The following is a 24,902-nucleotide window of genomic DNA, read 5'->3' as shown; positions in this document are numbered from 1 at the left end:
AATTGTTGATTTTTAAAAGGAAATTAATCATGTGATCCAGACTAAATAGTTGGTTTCAAAAATCCCAAGTATTTAACTTGATGTAACTAATATGTGCATTTAAATTTTAAACAGTTATTTCGAAGTATTAAAAATCTTCACCATTCTAATTTTCCACCAGGTTTCTTTGTAATGCACTGAGGGTGTCCATTACCCTTTAAAGTGAATAGAAAGAATAGTGTCCATTGTTCTAATGTGATTCTGTTTAATAGTGTAATCCCCAACAGATATTAGCCCTCATTAAAGGGAGCCTTGGAATCTTAAGGAGAATGATGAAGAACAATTCCATACAGTATTTTAATTTTTATTAGTTATATAATTTTGAAAGCATAGAAGCCCTGAAGGCAGACAGGCTTGCATTCCAACCCAGACTCCACCACTTTCTGGCTTTGTCAAATTATTTGTTCTTTCTTAGTCTTAATTCGTCTACATGTAAAATTGAGATGACACCAAGTACCTGGTTAAAGTGTTGAATAAAAATGCAAGGCTGTTAAAAAGAGGTTGAGCAAATGTTAGTTTTCTAATTTTCCATGAGTAAGGTTAGTTGTTCTGTGGAATGTTTTTAATGTGAAGTTTTTTGAGCCAGGCTGACTCCCTTCTGGCCTAATGCGGAGAGAGGTGTGTGGGGAAGTAAGTGTGGTGTATCACAGGTTGACAATAGGCCGAAATTCGTTTTCAGTCACTTCCAACATGGCCGCGTATTGTTCTGCTTGATTATTTCCCTTGGCAAGAAGACACTCTGGGCTCATTTGCATATCCTCCGTGTAATCAGAAAGAGCCAAGTTTGCCTGTGTTTAAAGGATTCAGCTTCTTGAAGTTTGTTCTCGTGCAGACCCACAGGGGGATTTGTCCCAGACCTCCCATTTACAATCACAGGCATTCCGTGAATAATCTGATATGGAATGAGTACAGAATAGACTCCTTTGTTTGCCAGACAGGTGAGAGCCCTACTTTCTCTTGTTGCTAAAAATCTGGGCCAGAAAAATGACTAGAGTTACGTGAGTACTAAATTAACCTCATTTCTTTGTAATCGTTACCCTCATAATGATTTCACTGAAAATCCAAGAATAACAAGAGGGATTCCCCCCTACCCCCGACCCGGCACACACTAGGGTACTGAGAGATTTGAAAGTGTTTTTATAATGTTAATAATCATAGCATCCAACAACTGTGTGGCAGCTTTCAATTTTCTTAAGTTTTGTCAGGAACATTATCTCTCACACGAACCAAATAAGATTGGTAGAGCAATTATTCCTCTTAAGTAAATGAGGACATGGGGGTCAGAGAGGTTGTTTCCTGCTTGAGGTTATTTAGAATTCCCTGCCCAAAAGTTTTATCTCTGAATCCTTTTCTACTCTAAGGGTAAGGGCTAAACATCAAGTGACTGAGTTGTAATAGGTACTAGAGTAGATACCTCCTATGTTCCTTCATTTACTGTTTAAAACAACCCTATGAAATAGGTATTACACTTCTCATTTTGCAGATGGGTTTGCTCAGAGAGGCTAAGTACTTACTGAAGGTTGCACAGATGATGACAAAGGCAGTCTTCAGAGGTTTCTGACTCTAAGACACACCGTTCCTTTATTCTGCTATATCATCTCTAAAGTGTCTACATAGATAGACGGACAGACAGATAGATCTTAGATAGACAGATGATCTCATCTGGATCTACTATATTCCTGATATAGAAGATCAATCTATCTGCTAGGTGCTGTGGTAAACACTTTTCATTTGATTTCTTTCTCTCTGTCCATCCACCCATAGACATGCGGACACAATTGTTACAAAAGGACCTGAGAACAGTTCCTAGGATGAGAACCACTAGAATGGCCTCCAGAGACGCCTGGGTTATGTGTTACCTGCCACTGTATAAAATGGGGAGTGCGAAAGTAGCACATCCGGCAAAGCTTCCGTGTCCTTCCCCACCGTTCAGACCTCCCTCATCCTTCCTACATTTGAGAAACACAAGAAGTCCTACCACAAGAGAAGGGGTGCCAAACAGCGCCATTCTCAAATTCCTGGCAGTGCAGTAGAGGGTCTAGGGCAGGAGATACGAAGCCAGACCAACAGGGGAGAAGTCCCAGCTTTAGAATTACTAGCTGCATATCCTGGAGCAGGTTACTTAACCACTCTGTCCCCTCAGCTTCATCACCTGTAAAAATGGGCATAAGGATGGCACCTGCCTCACGTGGGGTTGGTTGTGAGGATAAAATGAATGAGTTAATGAAAAGCACTTCCAACAGTACCTGGCCCATATTAATAATAATAGCTAACATCATTTTGTTCTAGAAAACACTCAGTAAATATTAAAATCGTTATTTTTAGTATACGCAATAAGTAGATTTTACTCCTCCCCACGCCTCTCTGAAGATTAACCCACAGCACAGCCCCAACACCCGGGTCTTGGTGCCGTCTGTTTATGTAGGGAGAAGGCAGTGTGATTTAGTTACTGCTTTATCTCACTGAACAACAGGTTCCCAAAGCAGGTGTGTGCAAGAACAAATTCTGTATAGTATATTCTAATTTATATGTACTAAGGAAGCTCACAATTTAGAGGGACTTTCTGGGTCTCTTGACTACTCTAGTCCTTCTTCCCCTGTTGCATTTCCAACAACATATTGTAATTATCTTTTCTCTGTTCTCCTTCCCCAACCATGAGCTCCTGAAAGACAAAGGACATACCATATTTAACTTTATATTCCCAGTACGTAGAATAATGTTTGGCAGTAGTAGCTTTTGTTTATTGACTTACTGAACAAGTGAGAGGATGAGTGAATGGATGCATGGTTAATTCTAGGTTAAGTAAATAATCATCTCTAAATTTGGGGTCAATCTGGATTTTCACACTTTGGATTTTCTTCAAGCAAGATAGTTGATGAGTTTATTGGTGATCAGGGCCTGTATTATGTAACCCCTCTAATTATTGCCCATAATTCCTTGTTTGTTTTGTCAGTCAAATAATTTATTATCGTATGCCCAAAGTATTTAAAGGTCAGACTCAAATCGATTTTTAAAAAGTATGCCTCGTGTCCTTCTATATATATTATATTCTCTTCCAAGCAATGGTAGAGTAGATATATAAGATTTCAAAAATACACTTCAGAGTGTTAGCATTCATAATTACTGGGCTCATATGAAATCATTTAAGAAGAATTCTGGGGTTTCAAAAGGTGTCACGTTATTCAGTGATGCTATGCTGGAGGGAACGGTAGACACCATCCAAAATAGATACTTCATTTGTGCAGACGAGAAGAAGTGAGGCCCCAAGAGGTGAATCGTTTGTTCAAGGTCACATCAGGAACTGAGTCAGGTCCCCCATATTCTCAGGCCAGTGGCTTTATGGACCCCGGGACCAGGATTCCTGAGTGACATTGATTCTGGAAGATGCAGGACTGGCCCTGTAAGTCCAAACCAGCCAAGACAAGGGCATGATTTCTGGAAGAACACATTGTAGTCGTTGATCTGGGCTGGCAGCCAATGGAAGAAGAGCCCTGTGGTCCACATGAATGCTCTTGGGTATATACAGTCCATTCACATGACGTTTAACTTTGAAGGTGTCAGAGAAATGCCGGTCTGCTGCTAAAGAGAGGCAACATCAGAGGGGGACCCACACACATGCAAAGGCTTCACAATGTCCCTCTGCAATTTTTAAACACTTGAACTTTAAACTTTTAAACTTCAATAAATTATGTTGAAGGTTTGATAGAAACAAATTGTAATAAGCAATGGTTCCTTTTTTCTCCAGTGAATTTGTGTGTACAGAAGAATAGAAGGTCATTTTCAACTATGCGATGTAATATTATACATGTTATTTGAACTAGTGTGACTTTTGCTCTTTTTTATTTCTGTGCCCAGATTCGAAGGATTCCAAGGAGAAGAATAAAATGGAAATCTTGTACATACTTGTGCCAAGTGTTGCCATTCCTCTGGCCATTGCCCTGCTCTTCTTCTTCATTTGTGTCTGCCGCAATAACCAGAAGACCTCGTCACCACCTGTCCAGAGGCAACCGAAACACGTCAGAGGTCAAAATGTAGAGATGTCAATGCTGAATGCATATAAACCCAAGGTAAAGTTAGCAGTACGGAGCTGCATAGATTCCGCAGGCTTCGGGTTAAAGCAAAACTTAGCACCTTCCCCAGCTTAGAAATCAAATGATCTAGACTCAGAGTTTACAAGCTCTAGAGGTCAATTTCAGCAAACTGTACACCTGTAACTTTATCCAGGGCACCTGGAACATTCTTTCATCAGTGTGTCCACGTCCGTGTCAGGCCAGCCCCATCACTGCCTTACCATCGAGTCTGGGCTAGAAAGAATCCTTAGGACATCATCTCTCCTAAGGATTCCGAGTGTGAGCTATTTTGCAAAATTTCAAAGAAGGAAAGACCATACCCTTCCAATCAAACTGAAAGAGATGAACAGAGAAAAAAAGAAAACATGGTTTACTAACTTTTAACTGTCAAAAAATCCTTTATATTGCACAACAGCGTGCATAGATTGTACACTTAAGAACAGTAAGTTTTATGTGATGTGCTTTTTTGCCACAAGAACAAAACCTAAGTCCTAACCTAGGAGCTCAGTTAGGTTTAATACCTAACCTAAATCCATTTCTCTTTGGTTTAAGCATATTTAAAGAGAAGTGTTGTCCTTCCTATAATCTTCGAATTCTGTTGTATGATCGCCCACCTTAGCCTTCTCATCTCTGTGCTAATTCAGCCCACTTCCTTTTAGTTCTTCCTCCTCATCTTTCAACATGTGGGTTGCTCCAGGTCTTGGCAAGAAACCCAGGGTCACCAGCCCTTACCTTAAACGGAACACACACACCACATCTTGAAGCTGAAATACAACAGAGCCTTTCTCTCCAGAAAGCCAGAACCTCAATCCCAGGCTCTCGGCAAAGAGATTTCATTTAAATAATTCAGAAGACATCCAAAAAGCCTGTCTTTTCTTCTTATTCCAACTCCATAGGACATTCATTCACTCATTCTGCAAATATTTATCTTCTCTGTGGGTTAGTGACCATATTATTCATTTGACCTTCATAAAGAGAAGATGCATCTCTTTAATAAAATTTTAGAGAAAAATGTCTTCACACTCAAATTAACTAATCCTTTTAACTAATTAGTAGAGTTCCCTGTTGGGGCTGACTCTTAGCCCCTCATTTGATTTTAGTCTGTGTTGCAGTTAGATTTTTTTTTTTTTTTAATTTAAAAAGTCTTAAGACATTTTTCTGTTGTAGTCATATTTGTTGGTAAGGTTTTTGGATTTCTTAAGTGTTAAAAATTCATTTTTTAAGTATTCTGTCCCAAGCAAAACCACAGTTCTCTTAAGTCTGAATTTTTACCATTAAAAAAAAAAACCCACAGACCCTGAAGACAACAGCGTTCACTAAGTAGGTTAGGGGACAGGTAGCAGTGGGGGTTCAGTTGTTTCTCACATCCTAGCTGCCAGCTAGCCAGCTTACGTCCATTACAGCATGTTAGAGAACATCCCATCTAATCCTTACAAGGGAGTAGAAGAAAAAAGAGGGGTTAATGAGGTAACACCCTGTTGAACTTTTACATTTCCCAAGCTTCAGAGTTCTAGTGCAATGGTCTTTTTCCATGAGCATCTTTCTCCATTATTTCTGTTATTAAATGTTGAGAAACCTTAGAAATGCCAGAACTCTGGACAGGAGAGAGACCCAGATCATCTGGCTTACAGCAGTCACCTTGCCCCTGCCACCATCCCGGAGAGGCGGGCTCCTCCGGGCTGCGGCAGGAACCATGGGAAGAGTTCTTTCCATTTGGGAAAACTGTCAATTGTGTAGGTCAGCCTCAGTCAGCAACTCAATTCCATTATTAGCAGAGGTTTGTTTTGCAAAGCATGATGTCCAAGAGGCATGATGTTTTGGGTGTATGCAGTCTTTCCAATAAAGATCTCAGAGAGCTTTGTGGCATAAACGGAGAAAGCTAATGTGTGTTGAGGGATGCAGATTGCCAGGTACTATCCCAGGAGATTTTATACTCATCATCTCATTTAGTCCTTGCAGCTATTCTATAATATAGATGTGATTATTGCTACCACACAACCAGGGTAACTGAGACTTCTACAGATTAAGTAATTTGTCCAAAATCAAAGAGCTAGAGATTGGAAGAGATGAAATGTGAACATAGGATTTTTCATGACTAAATAAAGTCCTTGCACTCGCCTGACGCCATAATAACTTTTTCACAGGACAAATCATGCTGGGAAGGGAGAGTGGGAGGGGGTCAGGCAAACAACTGAGTATGATTCCATTTGGTTAGTTTGGGCTGAACACTAACCACAGGCATCACCCTGCCTTGTGATAAATCCTTAAGAGGCTTGTCTAACAGTCACACGTCTAAATGCTATAGCTTCAGTCCTGCCAAAGACATGTGAAATTGGGCCAGAGCAGTAATAGTCCTCCCTCCTCCATGGTCGTAGGGACAAATGTAAAATATCCTGGGACAAATTTTCCCAAAGACTTGGTGAAGTAAACATGGTTTTCATGATTTCTGAAGTGTCCCTTGCAAAATCTCCCAGTGCCAAGATTTCTCCAACCCAAGGCTTAAAATTCAGCCTTAAATAGCTCTCAAATAATTCTGAACCACACCGTAGGTCAGAATGACTCGAGTATCTTTGACGGAGTTGAGGAGGGGAAAAGAAACAACAAAAACAAATGCTCGCTCTTTTTCTCTTACTCTCTTAAGAGATTTGGCTCCAATCAAATTTGAGTTATTCTGTTGTTTGTTTTGGTTCTTACTGAGTGCCTTTCCTGGAAAAAGCACAAAGGACTTCGTAGACCTTAAAGAAAATTCTTAACTGTAAACAATCACTCTCTAAAAGTGCTTTGAAAGGTCACTGACACATAAATATTACATGTACCTATAAAAGTTAGAAGGAAAGAACACACACAAGAAAGAAAGAGAAAAAAAAAAAAAATCCTGAAAACAAACGCCCTACCAGCATAAAATCAAAAGGATATTTGGAGGCCGAGGTGTTAAAGAAGAAAGCATGGAAGCTGGTATGCCCGAGGCTTACTCTTATTTTGCCTTGGTCAATTCAAAAGTCAGAGGCTCCAGGATTTTTATTGATCCAAATGAATATGCCCTTCAGGTTTTAAATTGTTTCTCTTTCTCTCTACTTGCTGAGCTTCTAAAATCCCCTGCAAGTGTTGGGATTAAGAAGAGGCTCCTCAGGGAGATTAGAAACCCATACCCTTCAGAGGGGACAATAGCAGTCATGGACAGACTGGTGGACAGACCTGGCCTGGGTGTCCAGAGAGGTGAGTGAGGCAGTTGGAAGTTAGACCTCGATGAGGTTTGAGTTTCCTGCTGATCCGTGGGGAAAAGAAGTCAGTGGGCCAGAGAGGCACCTCAGCGCTGAGCCACGAACCGTCCGGAAATGGAGATGCTCCTCTGGCTCTAACCGCAGCCCCCTGCCCGCCCCCTTGCCCCGTGGCCCTGAGAAGCCACTTGGCCTCTCTGAGTCTTACTTTTCTCAGTTGTTCAGAGAATGAAGTAGATAGACCCTGTTCATACAAGGTACTGTTCATTTGTTTTCCTTTTATTTTGTTCAGCAGGAGATTTCAAGCCATTCAGTTGGATAAGATAACCTCCTCTCTTTCGCCTTTAAAATCCCCCGATGAGTATTCTAGCAATGCATGAATTAAGTAGGATTCTTCTATATTGCATTACAAATGTTATGATCCGGGGGGGTGTTATTTAAGAGTACTGTGGAAAGTGAACCTTCTCCAAGAAGCCTGGGAAACCCTAACTTCCCTTCTCCTGGATTCTTTTCCTTTGCCCTCCGCCCCCCCAGTTGTCCTGTGTCTGAAAAACAGGGCAGTGTCTGTACAGAGAACAGGCTGTGGAGCACTCTCCTTGGGAGGGAGAAGGCGTCAGAGCCTCCCACTCAAGCACAGCAGAGCGGTGGGGGCTTCTGTCCTTCCCTCTGTGACTCACCTGTGTGGGATGTGGGCGCCAGAGAAGTAAAGAGGTGGAGGAGCTTGAGAATGGGGAACAAAGAACAGTTGGGGGCTGGGGGGGGGCACAGCCAAAGCCTGAATAGGCCCGTGGGTCAGACTCCTGCAGCTCTGGGCTGGTATAAGGAACATCTGGGGGAAAGCAGGATTTGCCTCGCGTTCTGAAGCTGGTGACTCTATTTTATTTCTCAATTTACCCTCATCTCTTGCCAACTTCTCTTTCTTTGCTTCCAGGCAGTTCCTCTCCCCTTTTCCTTTCCAGCCAAAGTAGCTGCTGAAGGTGCTGACACTTGATTATCTTCTCTGGGCCTGTCCCCTTTAGATGCAACATGCTTCCATCTAAAAAGCCCTGCTGTGGTCTGGCTGCCCCTTTTCAACCCCTGGCCTTACCCAGTGTCACCACACTTGGTGTTAAAATGTCCTCAATAGCTTTTCCACTCAGTCCTTAAAGCCTTTGTCTCCCCAGACTTCTGAGCTCATCATTCTATTGACAGGGCCCTCTAGGGAATCACCAGTGATGTAATTCAATCCAATGGCCTTTTCCAAGACTTTATCCTCTTTAATTTCCCTGGAGCCTTGGATATTCTGAACCACCATCTTGAAATACTTTTTCTCTTGGCTTTCCTCCTATCTCCTCTGTTTCCTTCACTAGTTCCTTCGGTTCCTCTTTTCCTCTCTCCCTCCTCCCCCTCTTCTCTCTCTGTCTCCCCCTCCTCCCCCTCTTCTCTCTCTCTCTCTCTCTCAAGCTGATTTCATCCTCTGGCATTGCTTTTGCTCCCACTTGATATACATTCCCCAATCTGGAAGAACCAATGTCAAGTTATAAAATTCTTCCTCCCTGCGCCTAAGGATCCATACTCTTTGGGCCTAGCTTACCTTACCAGCCACATTTTTTTCTTAGTCGATTTCTGGGAGGTAGTTTGATATACTTCAAAGGGCAAGGACTGTAAGGAGAGAGAGATGATTAACAAATCTCAGCGCCATTGATTCCCGGCCATGAGGTTTAAGCAAATTCTCTGACCCTTTGTTTTCTCCCCTGTAAAACAAGGACAGGAATAGTACTTAGAGATTTTTTTTTTCTTATTTGGAGCAGGGGGAGCACAGCCATTCATATACCCTTGACCGAAGAACAGTCCTCCTCTATCGGGGAAGGTCATCCTCTTCGACAAAGCGTGCAGCTTCGGGGGGGATGTGCATGGAACACTGAGGGAAGGAAGAAGGGGACACCCCCCAGGCAGCCAGATCAGCCAGATCAACCCTGGCAATCAAGGGGGTAACAGATGTCGCAGCCAGATCACCCCCACATCCAATCTTTTTGGCACTTTGAGATAGTGTGTCTGGTACTTCACAAGTACTCGCTAGCTAGAAGTTACTATTATTTTTGTTACAGTGATGATATTAACAACCACAGATATTTTAATCAACTACCAAATGCTGTGCACAGGATAATGTGGGTTGTGAGGAAGCTCTAGGATCCAGCAGCTCCCATTACCTGGGGTGAGGACAGAAGCAAGGGAAGCACAGCAAGGATACTGGAGGGAGCTCTTTGGACAGCTCTGGTATTCCATTCCTATCTGGTTCCCATAAATGCCCCTGCCCACACCCTGTTGACACCCTGGGTAAAATCCATCAGGGTGGAGAGGGTCTGATAGTTGGAGCTAGGAGGCTGTCCAGTACAGAGCCTCAGCTCCAATCTGTGTCTGTAGAAACCTGACTTCCAGGGAGAGTGAGTATTAGAAGTGGATATATTATAAGTGGTACTAGAAATAAGCTAAAGTACATCACACGCATTATCTCAATGGGATCTCTCTTACGACCTTATGAAGAAGGAGCTAATTTGAGCCTGATTTGGGAGTGAGAAAACTTGAACCCAGCTCTGCCCAGGTGCGTCCCCATTGCTTCCGTGCTGCACTCTACTGCCTAATTTTGAGGCTGACCAAATGCCCGAGCTCAAGTTCTGAGCACTTGGTGGCTCAAGCTGACACTGGAAGTACTGGCCTCTGTTCTGCCTGTTTCCAGGCAGGAGCGAACGTCTCCCCTTGACATTATCAAGTAACCACCACAGAATGAACCCTGGTCACCACCAAACATTCAAACTAACCATCAGAAAGTTACGTGACAGAGAAAAGAATTGCTTCCGAAGATAAATCACTTCCAGAGAAGTGCAGCTAAACTCCTGGCAAATGTGGCAGACTGTTGGTTGAAACTCCCTCCAGAATTTGATGGCATAAGCTGGAAGGCATTTAGTTCGGCTGTAGTCTTTGAAAATGTCCATAACCTCCCAAAATGAAACGGCTGTGGCCTTTAAGTTTTTAAAACATAATCATTTCTGTTGAGGAGTAGAGCCAATTGTTTTGCAATTTGAACACTGTTTACCTCAGAACCAGTAAAATGCACAAGAATGGAAAATAGGCTTTGGAGTCAAGCAGATTCCTGTCAACAGCTAAGTCCAGATACTGAGAGAGCTCTATTTTTATATACTCTCCAGGGCTCTTGTGCCCCACGCAGGCAAAGGCTGCTGTGGGAAGGTTCTGTTCATTTGTCCCAGTCAACCAATGGGGACAACAGAGAATCAACCAGAGTAAGGTCTAGATCAGAGACCAGAGAGCAATTACACCTTGACATTCCACTTTTATACCAGACGGCTTTACGCTTTTAAAATTATGGAGCCCTTCGAGGATCAAAATGGAAACTGCCAATTATTCCCAGAAAAATGCTCCAGCTTTGGAGGCAGACATATTGGATTTGCATCTTGGCATCACCCCTTGATCGGTGGGCTTCTTCAGGCAAGCTGCCTAACCTCTGAATGTCTTAATTTCCTGAAAGATCCATAGGACATCATAGTGTGACTCGCATGGGATTGGGATGAAGCTTCAATGAGTAGATGCAGTAAGCACTGAGAGAGCAAACAGAGGGCTTGTGCAGTAGTCACTAGGAAGACAGGCTCTGCAGTCTGACATCATGACCTGCCAGCTGTGGAATCACTTAACCAGTCTGTTTCTCGGAGTTGCCATCTGTAAAATGGGGCTAGTAGTCATAGTGACCGACTTCCTGGGGTTACTGTAAGGATGAAAGGATTAATATGTATAAAGTACTTAACAACTTAACATATCAGCATTCCAAAAACAAATTGTAGGCATTGTTATGGTCTCAGGGTCTGGCACAGGGCAAGGATTCAATATATGGTAGCTATTATTAAACTCGAAGTACAGACATCTAGGGTAGGAGCCGCTGTGTCCTCAGTCTTCATGCTTCTTGCATGGGTCCTCACATACTATTGCCATATGTATGCTCCTTGGTATATAGTATATACAGTATCCGTTGACTGGCTGATACAATCAGCTATTTAAAAAGATCCCACACTGTTGGTTACCCATGAAAATAGAATAAACTGATGACATAACCCAACATATAGAGTGATTTAATTTCAAAACCTTGAGTCTCACTAAGACAGCAGCAGACTCTAAACACAGTAAATATCAGCCGGTCGTTCTTATATTTACTTTAGCTGGCATTTCCAAAGCATCTTCTGAAGCCAAGTGTTATTTTCTCTGGCTCCTATAAGTCAAAATTGCTCAACCAGGCCCTTCAGACGCATTGTAGTCATTTATCATGCAAGGAGAAGAGATCCAGACCACCAGTAATGGTCTGATCCAGAAAGCCATATTCATTTATCCCAGTGGTTCTCACAGTGAAGCCTCCAGGTCAGGAACATCCTCATCACCTGGACTTGTCAGAACTGCAGGATCTCAGACCTACAGAATCAGAAACTCTGGGATTGGGTCCCAGCAATCTGTGGTGGTTTTTTTTTTTTTTTAAGATTTTATTTTTTTATTTATTTGACAGAGAGAATGCGAGAGAAGGAACACAGGCGGGGAGTGGGAGAGGGAGAAGCAGGCTCCCACTGAGCAGGGAGCCTGATGGCGAGGCTCGATCCCGGGACCCTGGGATCATGACCTGAGCCGAAGGCAGACACTTAACGACTGAGACACCCAGGCACCCAGCAATCTGTGTTTTAACAAGCCTTCTGAGGGGCTCCAAGGCCTGCTCTGAATTAGACTATGCTGGTTAGTACTGAGAATCAGAGAGCAAGCAAGTCCCCAAGGAATACAGATCTCAGGGAGAACTGTGCTTCCAAAAAGAAAAAGGACAGGTAATGTCCTATTACCCCAAATCCTGCTCTAATTCTAACGAGGCTGAGGACAGATGCCACCGTGTGGAACCTGATCTTCTCCTGAAGACACGTGGGTCCAGCTAGAATTGGCAAGTATATAGCAAATGAGATTTGTAAAAGGGCAGCCATCTTGGAGCATTAGGGCATGGGAAGGAACCAGTAGAGGGACTACAGGGGTTTGGGTCAATCGTATGAATATAACTTCAGTTCTTTTTCAACCTCCGCTGTTGGAGTCACCTTCCTATCCTGGAGAACCATGCTGAGCTCTGTTTCCTCCACCTCATGTCACTCAGCTTTTTCTTTGTGTCCAGCTTCAAGTGGGGCTCAAAAGTAGAGCATTCATACCTTGCTCAGGTTAGAAGCAAAAAGTCACAAATGCATGGATCCATGCTGCACACAAATGCAGGCCATCAGGCCATCCTCACCTCATCGCCTACGGCAATCACTTCTGTCAAGCGAGCAGGAAATGGCAGGTTAGTCGTAAGCTGTGTCACCCAGAGGAATCATTTCAAATGTATTATCACCTAAGGTGTAACTTCCCAAAGGTGGAAGGAGATGAAGTCATTGAGTCTGTCCTCCTTATCCATCTGCCACCTACCTCATGACAATTTTTTAAAAACTCTACTCATGGTCCATTGCTTTCATATCTAAAGGTAATAGATCTAAAAGGATCCCATGTCCCCATTTAGTAATGTCACTCAGGTGAAGGTAGCCACCAACATCAGCCTGGCCTCCATCAGCAGTTTAGACACAGGACGACGATAGTCACATCTGACTCACAGCTAAATGACCATCATCTAGAATGTTCTCCCTTCATTTTCCTTCTGTGAAGAGCTCATGTAAACTCTAATACAGTTGCTCTTCAAAAATGTCTAAGGGAAGAGGCAGATTTGGAGTTTAGAATCATGTATCAACTTCTACATCAACTTTGGTTTTTCTCCCCCCCCAAATTATATAATTTTTAAAACCTCACTGAGGCAGATGTGTGTTTACTTTGAGAAGTAAAAATGTTAACATTTAAACTGAAAGCCTGTTTCAGTTTTAAGGTACTTAATTGCCTTAGAGCATATCATAAACCGAGCCCATCTTGTCATTCAACTAATGGAGGGAGTGATAAAGAGATAGGAGCCCAGGACCCTATTCATTCCAGTTTTCCTTTGTACTTCGTTTACTTTGGCACCGCGCCTCATGTGTATTTTACACTTCTTTACATTTTGTACATCCCTGTATGACAAATACTTGTCAAACAAAAACTAAACAGATTTATAACCCCTTAACTTGAAATGAGCCAAAATTGAACTGCCAAAACTTTATGACTTCATTTTCTTTCATAGTTTTCCACTACATTGGTTCAAACAGACAAACCCCACTTGAGGTCAAGCCAAGGTCATTTCACTTTCATTACTAAAATATAATTTACAATATGCCAGACCTAAACAAGTTTAGCCTAAAGGGTTTCTATAATGTAAACCATCTGTTCCTCAACAATACGGCTCATTTCCTGCCGTCACTGGACAGTCTACTGACGGCTGCTTTAAGGGGTTTTATGATTTTTTAACTAGTTCAGGATTTATGTAAAATTTGAAAATGAGTCTGTAGTTAAGACACATTTGTACCGAGTAACTTGAGCATTTTAAAAATGCAAATCACTGTGTAAATTGTTCCCCTGAAACCAAGCTCCGAGCAGTTTTTCCGGGTACTTCTATGCCGGCTGCCACACAGGTGTTCCAGGGAAAGGTTTTGTGAAGTCTGCCGTTTTCGTTGCCTTCCGTGCTTCTTTCCAAAGCAAAATCCCCCAGTCTGGGTATGACTAGCTGTGGGGAACTGCTCCTTCCTTTTCTGGGCTAGAGAAGAGCTGGGACTCTGTGCTGTAGGGCCCACTGGGGACAGGTGGGGTCTGACAAGACACACTTGGGGTCAAAACCTCCTTTCCTGTGTCTGAACGGGGGATAAAGAACAGTTGTAACTCCGAGGAACGACCACACACTGAAGGCTGGCCTCACAGCCCTGTAAGGTGTCAGGCCCCCGGCTGAGCCTCCAGAGACCTTCTGTGTCAAACCGGGCTTGCCAGCCAGCAAGCTTCTCTGGTTTCAGACAGAATGGTGTGGCCCGAAGCAGAAGGCCTTGCAGTGCAAGTGAAGCTCTTTTTGGCTCTTCTAAAAAATGCTTGACACTTTTCAAGCCTCGTTCTCCATCTGTAAAATGGTAAGAGTAAGAGTTCTTTTTTCCAAGGGCAAATAGAAGAGAACTAATTTGCTTACCTCAGTGGAGGGGAATGCAGCCGGTCTTCTTAGCCATGAAGCCCCAGGGGCCATGTGTCAGGCCCGTGCCAAGGTCCTGTCCACCCCTCTTCTCTTCCAGTCCCCAGAAGTTTGGCCAGCTTGCTTTTTTGTCCCATCTGCCACCATCTACTCTTCCACATGGGTTCTTGCTCCCTCCACCCGTCTTCATTTTCCAGAATCCTAGAGGAGCAGGCCACTCCAATCGGACCCACCTTCGGGCTCCAAAACAGATTCTCTGTTTTGAGATTGAAGATTTTTAAGATTTTAAGATTTTTGTTTTAAACCAACAACTGCAGGAGAACAGGGAAAGATTAATAGGAGGAAATTCAATGCATTTTTTTTAAACATAAAGAGAATTATAGAAAACTGTCTAGAACTACTTAAGGCTGTAAATGGATCTAAATCACTTGCATTTACTCCGCTTCCCAGATTACTTCCATAATAAGGATAGTAATATTGATGTAAAGATCACTTACTAGGTGGAAATTACTTTCATACATTGTTGCATTTAGTCCCTAGTGTAACTATAGAAGCTGCATATTATATTATTTCATGGATATGGAAATAGAGGTTCAGAAAAGTGAAGAAGCTCACCCAAGGTCAACCAGCTAAGATATAGGACCTACCACACAGGATTGTTGTCTTAAATGAGTTAATATTTGTTAAGTGCTTAACAGTATCTAGCATATAGTAAATGTTATATAAGTATTAACTAATATTGATAGAAAGCAACAGGTCCAAGATGCAAATTCAGATTGGTATGACTCCAAAGATCACATAGTTTGAATGCCCTGCACTGCTTATGCATTAGTTTCAGCGGGGGCAGGAAAAAGTATTCCTAACTCCTCATTAAATCAGTCTAATATTCCTTGAGTGTAAATTCTGATTTTCCCTCAAAAAAATTTTATTAGTCACATACGCTTCTCTCTCACCAAAGCCTGGGGATCCTGTTTAGGTGGAAAAGTAAGTAAATACCTATTATGCCATTCAAGGGACCCTCACATAAATTGGATTCATTTAAATCATTAGGAAAGGGGCACTTGGGTGGCTCAGTCAGTTAAGCGTCTGCCTTCGACTCAGGTCCTGATCCCAAGGTCCCGGGATCCAGCCCCCCATAGGGCTCCCTGCTCAGCAGGGAGTCTGCTTCTCCCTCTCCCTTTGCCACTCCTCCTCCACTCGTGCTCTGTCTCTTGCTTTGTCTCTCTCAAATAAATAAAATAAAATCTTAAATAAAAAATATATATGTAAAAAAATAAATGATTAGGAAAAATTGTGATAGAAATCCCAACCTGAACATCATGCAGGAGAAATTCACCTTGGGTTAGTCTTCCCACAAAAGCAAAATCATCTGAGTGCCAAAAGAGAAAAAAGTAAGGTTGGTTCAAGTGGTTCCTTTTCCCATCACCCACACGCAGCTCTCCCAGAGGAACAACATAGCTCCCATAAGAATCCAACCCCTATAAGCAAAAGGAAAAATAGTGGATGGACCTGTGATTGCAAAAGAAATTTCCATATTCAGTCAGATAGAAAGATTGGTCATATGTTTTTACTTTTTTACTTTTTCTTGGTTCAAAAATTTTAAAGGATAGGGACGCCTGGGTGGTTCAGTAGGTTGAGCGTTTGCCTTCGGCTCGGGTCATGATCTCGGGGTTCTGGGATCGAGTCCCACATCGGGCTCCTTCCTTGGCAGGGAGCCTGCTTCGCCCTCCACCTGCCGCTCCCCCTGCTTGTGTGCTCTCTCTCTCTCTCATTCCCCCTCTCTCTGACAAATAAATAAATAAAATCTTTTAAAAAATGTTTTTAAGTATAAAAAAGCATGAAGTGAAAACTCTCCCAGCTCTGTCTCCTTTCTCCAAGGAAGACATTATGGGGGCATTATGGGGGCACTTCTGTATGCCCCCATAATCACTGCTGTTTCCTGAGTGTCCTTTCAGTTTCTTTATACATATGCAAATTAACATGAATATATTCATTCTTTTTCCCCTCCCCCTTCACACAAAACACCATGCAGCATTAATTGTTCTTTTGCTTTTTATTTTTGACTTAGCAATAAGATTTTGGAGATCTTTCCATATTGGTACATAGAAAATGTCCTCATTCTTAAACTATATAATACTCTTTATTAGTTCAATCCATAATTAACATAACCAGTCTCCTTTAGATAGACCTTTAGGTTGTTTCTTTTTATTTTAAGGAAAATTTTATTTTATTTATTTATTTTTTTAGAGAGAGCAAGCACGAGCAGCAGAGGGGGGAGGGGTGCAGAGGGAGAGAGGGAGAGAAAATCTTAAGCAGGCTTCTCTCACCCAGCACGGAGCCCAACACAGGGCTCAGTCTCACAACCCTGAGATTATGACCTGAGCTGAAATCAAGAGTCAGACGCTCAGCCAACTGAGCCACCCAGGCACCCCCATTCAGGTTGTTTCTACTCTTTTGCTCCTATAATACTGTGATGAATAGGACTGGATCAATAAACTTTAATTTACTGAATGTTTAAAGCAATGTGTTACCATTACTTTCAGCAGAAGTAACTTTCCTGTAAGACATTTCCAAATACAAACCCCTTGAGATTGGCTTTAATGAATAAATGAGCCCTGTTTCTAATAGGAAATATTATTTGCATGAGGAAATTAACGTTTCAAAATGGCCAATTTTATTTTGTCCTTTTAAGTATTTTGCTGCATGTTTATTTACACTTATATAATTAGGTTAATGGGCATTTTGCCCTGGAAAATATCAGCCCAGAACAGAGCTAATCATCATGAATTTTAATAGAGTTTGGATTAGAGAAATATTTTACTTAATCTTCTAAACTGTTGTTTTAAACTCTGTACAGAGAACTCTGAATTCTGTATGTATTTGCAACATTGTCAGCTTTAATTGGAATACTCAGAGCAGTATTCTTTTTCTTAAAAAATTCAAAGTGAGGGAATTATTTTTAAAATTATGTACAAATGCATTGCTTTTATGATTTGTTTCTTAGCAAATTCGTCTAGAATTCAGGCTAGATTTGAGGTGAATTTCAAAAATTATTGCCAATACCAAATATGACAATTTAATACATATTTCCATTGTGAGCTAGGTGTTTTGTCCTGTCTGTCTTAACGTCAATTAGTAAACAACCCACTTGCGAAGCTGTAGTGTTATCAATTGGTATGAAGAGCAATGCCTCCCTTCAAGAAATTGAAATCTGGGGGCGCCTGGGTGGCTCAGTCGTTAAGCGTCTGCCTTTGGCTCAGGTCATGATCCCAGGGTCCTGGGATAGAGCCCCGCATCGGGCTCCCTGCTCTAAGGGAAGCCTACCTCTCCCTCTCCCACTCCCCCTGCTTGTGTTCCCTCTCTCGCAGTGTCTCTCTCTGTCAAATAAATAAATAAAATCTTTAAAAAAAAAAAAAATTGAAATCTGATTGAGAGGACAAAATATTCATTAAAAGAACAGCAACATATACAATGGAATATTATGTGGCCATCAAAAAGATGAGATCTTGCCATTTGCAATGACGTGGATGGAACTGGAGGGTATTATGCTAAGCGAAATAAGTCAATCAGAGAAAGATAATTATCATATGATCTCACTGATATGAGGAATTTGAGAAACAAGACAGAGGATCATAGGGGAAGGGAGGGAAAAATGAAACAAGATGAACCAGAGAGGGAGACAAACCATAAGAGACTCTTGATCTCAGGAAACAAACTGAGGGTTGCTGGAGTGGAGGGGGGTGGGAGGGATGGGGTGGCTGGGTGATGGACATTGGGGAGGGTACGTGCTATGGTGAGCGCTGTGAACTGTGTAAGACTGATGAATCACAGACTTGTACCCCTGAAACAAATAATACATCATATGTTAATAAAATTAATTAATTAATTAATAAAAAATAAAAGAATAGCAACAGCAAGGTAACAGCTAAAAGTTAAATAGCACTTACCATGTGCCAGACATCATGCTGAGTACTTTACAAATGTTAATTCATTACAAATTCACAAAGAACCCTACAAGTACAATTATCCATTATGAGCATTCCATTTTACAGATGAGGGAATTGAGGCATAGGGTGGTTGAATACTGTAGCTAGAGTCCACACAGCTGGTAAGTGGAAAAGGTGGGGTTCAGATTCAGATTGTCTGGGGAGGCCACGCATGTACCCAGCTCACTCTGCCTCCTGTGTGTGGCGGCATTCAGAAGGTAAAGCAAAAGGACTCCAGAGAAGGCAAAGACCTTAGTGGTCAGGGAGAGTTTCGGAGGGAACAAGATTTGATAAGCATTGGGGAGCACGTTCCAAACCTCCCTGCCTCTACTCTGAGCACCGCAGGAGGACAGCCTGGTTTCTCTGGCTTTTCGCACAATAAATACCCTAAGAATAAGAACACATTGCACGAACAGAGCTGTTAGGCAAGAATGGCCGTGGTGTTCAGGGGTGGACACTGAGGAGACCTATTTAAGTAAAGTGATGCTAACATATAGAGAAGTGGCAAGGGTAGGCGGGTTAGGACCACATCACACACGCTCTATGTGCCAGGCTGAGAATTCGGGCCGTATCCCCCGCAGCAACACCTCACACACTGTAATGTTTACTGAAATCAGCTGGGGTCTTGTTAAATGCACATTCTGATCCAGCAGGCCTGGGGTGGGCCCGAGAGCCCTCATGTGTTGTAAGCTTTGAGTGATGCCGATGCTGCCGGTCTCAGAACCACACTAGCAAGACTCTAGTCTCCGGCAGCAAGCGGCCTTCGGAGCAGGGGATGTGGATGGGGGCCGGGGGAGTGACAGGAAGCCGCCTTTGGTACCTCCTCCAAGTTGTGGCCGACAACTTTAAAGACTTACAGACCTACAGTATTTTATTCAGTCTGGTTTATAGAGCCTCTCTCTATATGCCCCACCCCTTCTTTCAGAGGCCAAGATGTCTTGCCTTAAGAAATGTTTTAAACCACACTTTTCGCTTCTTTTTATACAGAGCAAGGCTAAAGAGCTCCCACTCTCGGCTGTACGTTTTATGGAAGAACTGGGTGAATGTGCCTTTGGAAAGATCTATAAGGGCCATCTCTATCTCCCAGGCATGGACCATGCTCAGCTGGTTGCCATAAAGACCTTGAAAGACTGCAACAACCCCCAGCAATGGACAGAATTTCAACAGGAAGCCTCCCTGATGGCCGAACTACACCACCCCAATATCGTCTGCCTTCTAGGGGCCGTCACTCAGGAGCAACCGGTGTGTATGCTTTTCGAGTATATGAATCAGGGGGATCTCCACGAGTTCCTTATCATGCGATCCCCGCATTCTGACGTCGGCTGTAGCAGCGACGAAGACGGGACCGTAAAATCCAGCCTCGATCACGGAGATTTTCTGCACATTGCGATTCAGATTGCAGCCGGCATGGAGTACCTGTCTAGTCACTTCTTTGTCCATAAGGATCTTGCAGCTCGCAATATTTTAATCGGGGAGCAGCTTCATGTAAAGATTTCAGACCTTGGGCTTTCCAGAGAAATATACTCTGCCGATTACTACAGGGTGCAGAGTAAGTCTTTGCTGCCCATTCGCTGGATGCCCCCTGAAGCCATCATGTATGGCAAATTCTCATCTGATTCCGATATCTGGTCCTTTGGGGTTGTCTTGTGGGAGATTTTCAGTTTTGGACTGCAGCCGTACTACGGATTCAGTAACCAGGAGGTGATCGAAATGGTAAGAAAACGACAGCTGCTGCCGTGCTCCGAAGACTGCCCGCCCAGAATGTACAGCCTCATGACGGAGTGCTGGAATGAGATTCCTTCCAGGAGACCCAGATTTAAAGATATTCATGTCCGGCTTCGCTCCTGGGAGGGACTGTCCAGTCACACCAGCTCTACGACCCCTTCGGGAGGAAATGCCACCACGCAGACCACCTCCCTTAGCGCCAGCCCAGTGAGTAATCTCAGTAACCCCAGATATCCCAATTATATGTTCCCAAGCCAGGGTATTACGCCACAGGGCCAGATTGCTGGTTTCATTGGCCCACCAATACCTCAGAACCAGCGATTCATCCCCATCAATGGATACCCAATACCTCCTGGATATGCAGCATTTCCAGCCGCCCACTATCAGCCAACAGGCCCTCCCAGAGTGATCCAGCATTGCCCGCCTCCCAAGAGTCGGTCCCCGAGCAGCGCCAGTGGGTCCACGAGCACTGGTCATGTGACCAGCCTGCCCTCTTCGGGATCCAACCAGGAAGCCAATATTCCCTTACTACCACACATGTCGATTCCAAATCATCCTGGTGGAATGGGTATCACCGTTTTTGGCAACAAATCTCAAAAACCCTACAAAATAGACTCAAAGCAACCATCTTTGCTAGGAGATTCCAATATTCACGGACACACCGAATCTATGATTTCCGCAGAACTGTAAAATGCACGACTTTTGTAAATGTGGTATACAGAAAAAACTAGAAAGCCGTAGAAAAGATTTAAATTCAAAAAAAAAATTTTTTTTTTTTTAATTAAAGTAAGGTTCTCATTTAGCAGACATTGCAACAAGTATCTTCTGTGAAGTTTAACTGTCTTACCAAGCAGGGCAGACACCAGCCAGAAAAAAAAAAAAAAAAAAGTGGGATTAACACTCCATCAGGGATACATGACATGGCATTGGGATTGGGACATCTGGTTTCAAGTACTAAAAACTGCAAACCAGTGAAGAGGAAAAGAATTTTGTGATTAAATATCAAACCAAAAAGGAAAGTCAAACGGTGCTTTGTGTATTTGCCTTCGTTCTCCATGACTGGTCTCTCCCCAAAATGTATATATCATAGCATTTGTCTACCTGCTGTCTTATCTTCAGGACAAATGTTCAGGAATTATGTTGATTCAATTTAGACTCTATGCATACTTGTATGGAAATGATATTCAGAATCAATGAGGAAACCTTTAGGCAAAATTTGAAATCCCAGCTCGAAACGAGCCCTAAGACAAGTGTAAGATCCCCCGAAGCCTTCTACACAGTGGGCCTTCCTTGGAAAGGTGCAGAGTGTGCCTCTTTGTGAATCTCCTCTGCTGATCACGAAGGCCTTTTCCACAGTGTGTTTACACAAGCGCTTGAAATAATATAGGGCCTCAGACCATGAGAAGGCTAGATGCGGATGCTGGAATTGATTGTTGGTTGATAGTTCACTCCGTGGCATTAGAAATGAGGAACCAAAGGAAGCACAGTCAGGAAAACGGCCCCTCGGCCTAGATCAGCACCCATGGGAGAGGAACAAGGGTGCCCATGGGGACAGCCTCACAGGAGCTTCCCTGGACCGAGAACGTTGAAGAAGAGAGGTGTGGTTGCAGAGCAGTGCATCAGTGCTTACAAGCTCCTGCAGAGGGGTTGTCCAAGGTGCAGACTGCTCAGCATCAGTGAACTCTGGGGAAGTAGGAAACCCTGTGACACCGATATCTAGTTAAAGTTTCTCTCACCTTTTTTTCTGATCTGGAAATGTTCATAGATGTTATCCCAGCACCAGAAGTTATGACAGTTTATTCATAGAATTAGTTGGAATCCAAAGACTATGAATTCTATTTTGCAAAATATGACAGTATTTAAAAGAAAAAAAAAAAAAACAGGTACTGAGTTCTCATTTCAAAGATTACCGTGAACTGAATTTTTTAAGCTGGTGAATAGAAGCAGCATAATCATTTTTGCCTTAGTTAGGAGGGAGGCATCAAATGTGCATCTCATGCCACTTACCCGCTAGCCATCTTTTGCCAAGTTTAGAATTCTTATGGGTTTCAAGTTCTATATAGAAAGGAATGTTATGTTTGATTTTTTCTCTTGTTAAAAAATAACTCCTTTATTCTAAGAACAGTGTCTCAAGGTCTCTCTCTTTCTCTCTTTTTTTTTAATTTTACAGCTTAAGAGACTTATAAAGAGACTTACAGGATATAAAATAATTCCTGGAAGTGATATTTGATGAGGAGAATGCAAAAGAATTAGAAGCACACTGATGTTTCAATTTTGTAAAAAAAATAAAAATAAAAATGCAATTAGGATGAGAAATCAAGGAAGTATGTTTACCAAATGTGTTGCAATTTTCCCAAACCCTGAATCTTCAAACAATAAACATGGACTTACCGGTACTGTGAACTCAAAGAATTGGCTATATCCAGTTTTACTGGGAGATAAATTAAGAAATATTTTTGTGACATAAATAAGCTGATTCAAAAGTTACATTTCTTAACTTTAGGTAGAGGAGAATATTTGTATCCTTTTGTTGCTATGCAACTGTTTAATGATGAAGATTCAAACCACAATTTTGTATATCATACGACAATCAATTGTTTTCCAAGAATATTTATTATTTTAAGTAAACACAATTTCAGTGAATCTGAGTTTTTCTAGGAGTCCCTTAAAGGGAAATTAGCATTCCATGAGCCAGTAAAATACCTACTCTGGTAAAACATTACTATGGTTAAAAAATAAACTCAAGTTAGTTTTTTATAAAGAACTATAACATTTATTTTAAACATTTTATAATTACTGAGGCCATTATGGTGAGCAAACCAAATTTCAAAACCACTTGTAATAATGTATTTTATGATAGCACTGTGATACTACATAACACAGTCCCTTTTGTATTAAATAGTATTTTTTTCACAAACTAAAAAATACCTTTCGCTTTGTTGACAATGTTTTGTAAGATGACTTTATTTTCAGATCTTTTTTCTTTTCTTTTTTTTTTTGCACAAAACTATGTTTATGGTTTGTATCACAGAAGTGAAAATATATCTGCATTTTTATATCTGGTCTGTTTCTTTGTTTCCTTTGTTTGTTTCTTTTTAACTCAATATGGATTTTCTTCAAATATATCATGGCAATATTCCACTATCTTGCCCTCCCATATCTTTTCTTACTTTCACTGCATGCATTTAATCACTGTATTACTTAATGTTTGATTTGTTATTATGGGCATTTCAAATAGACAAGCATGGATGTAATGACAAAAAGGCTATTTTATATTGAGGATATGTGCATTTGTATTTCACACACCAGAGATGATATTAAACACTGATTACTTTATGCTGCTGTTTATTAAAAGTGTTTACCATATAATACTATTTCCTGAATATTGCTATCATGGAGGTATTTGGGAATTTTAATATTATTTCTCCTAATTATTGACATTTCATAGAAAAAGGAATCACAATTCCTATTTACTGCTATTTCATTGAAATGATTTTTTTCTTTTTTAAGTAGATCTTAACATAGACTTGGGCATTCTTTTGCCAGCGACCACAGGTGGGAGGGAAAAATCCCAATGATTTCATGACCATATACTATCCAACTATATAGATTTTAGTTTTTAAAATCAAAATAATATATTGAATAATTACAACCAAATGGAATGTAAAAATTGGTTTTTCAAAGTTGCATCCTTTTCTGCCTTGTTTCCATGTGAACTTAGACATCAAAAATCATGTCTTAGAACTCTGAAGAAGAAAAAGCTGTGTACATCTTATCATGTTCAACTTAGATTCCAACCATACTGATAAAATAAAAGAGATGTGGCCGTTTAATTGTCACAGCTTATCTTTATGACCTTCTTTGCCCAAAAGAAAGAGTTCCCCATCTGGCAATTAATACACACTGTCAAGGAAAATGAGTATCATTATGAAAGTTCAAAGAACTTGTCCATTCTGCTATTTGATACAGAAGGGAATACAATAAAACCTTCAGGGCCTTATCCATCTGTTTTAGGTACAGTTCTTGTCACCCCCTCAGCAATCAAACTCAATAAAGCAGTCACTTCACATGGCCACGAGATGGATGTCAGGGTGGGGTTCTCCCTCTCACATGAATTCCGCAGTCTGCCCTTCACTCCTATTTCCTTCTGTCTCTCCGGGCTCTTCCCCTCCCACCATCCCCAGTCCCTTCAGCTCTGTGATTTGGGCCTTTATCCTTAGTTCCCTAATCACCAACATCTGCAAATTTGCGGCACCACCTCAAATAATGCCTAGTACAAACCACTAACTACTGATTAAAGGGAGCTCTGTTATCTGCCTAGCGCAGTGGTTCACAGTGTGGTCCTCGGACTAGCGGCCCTTGGAACTTGCCAGAAATGCAAATTCTCAGGCCCCTCTTTGAAGCCCTGAATCAGAAATTCTGGGGGTGAGACCCAGCAGTTTGTGTTTTAACAAGCGCTCCTGTATTCTAAAGATTGAGAATCACATTAAAGGCCTGGGGGTGGAAGAAGGGAATGGTCATTACCTCCTTAGAAATAAGCATTTAATAACATTTTAGCCACTTTAGTTCCCCTTAAGGAAAAACCAAATTTTATTTAATGAAAAACTTAGCACTAAAACCCTTTTTGCTTTAACCATTTGACAATGGTTCTATTTCTGTAGTTGTTCTCTTGGATAGAAAACAAACAGCCCCAGCCTCTGACAAGACTACCTTGTCTAGTTCATTCAAGACC

General features: G+C 41.9%; 1 protein-coding gene across 2 annotated transcripts in view; it reads left to right on the top strand.

The window, feature by feature from the left end:
• Positions 1-23,506, top strand: part of ROR1 (receptor tyrosine kinase like orphan receptor 1) — a 387,985-nt gene extending 364,479 nt beyond the window's left edge. For both annotated transcript variants that reach the window (XM_078073012.1, XM_036070447.2), the window contains exons 8-9: positions 3,895-4,106; positions 19,433-23,506. In XM_078073012.1, the coding sequence (XP_077929138.1) occupies positions 3,895-4,106; positions 19,433-20,860 (1,640 nt within the window). In that variant the 3' untranslated portion in view covers positions 20,861-23,506. The remainder of the gene's footprint in view (positions 1-3,894; positions 4,107-19,432) is intronic.
• Positions 23,507-24,902: the final 1,396 nt, after the last annotated feature.

This window comes from Halichoerus grypus, chromosome 5 (assembly GCF_964656455.1).
Source record: "Halichoerus grypus chromosome 5, mHalGry1.hap1.1, whole genome shotgun sequence".
NCBI lineage: Eukaryota > Metazoa > Chordata > Mammalia > Carnivora > Phocidae > Halichoerus > Halichoerus grypus.
This window is presented reverse-complemented; position numbering and strand designations above follow the sequence as displayed.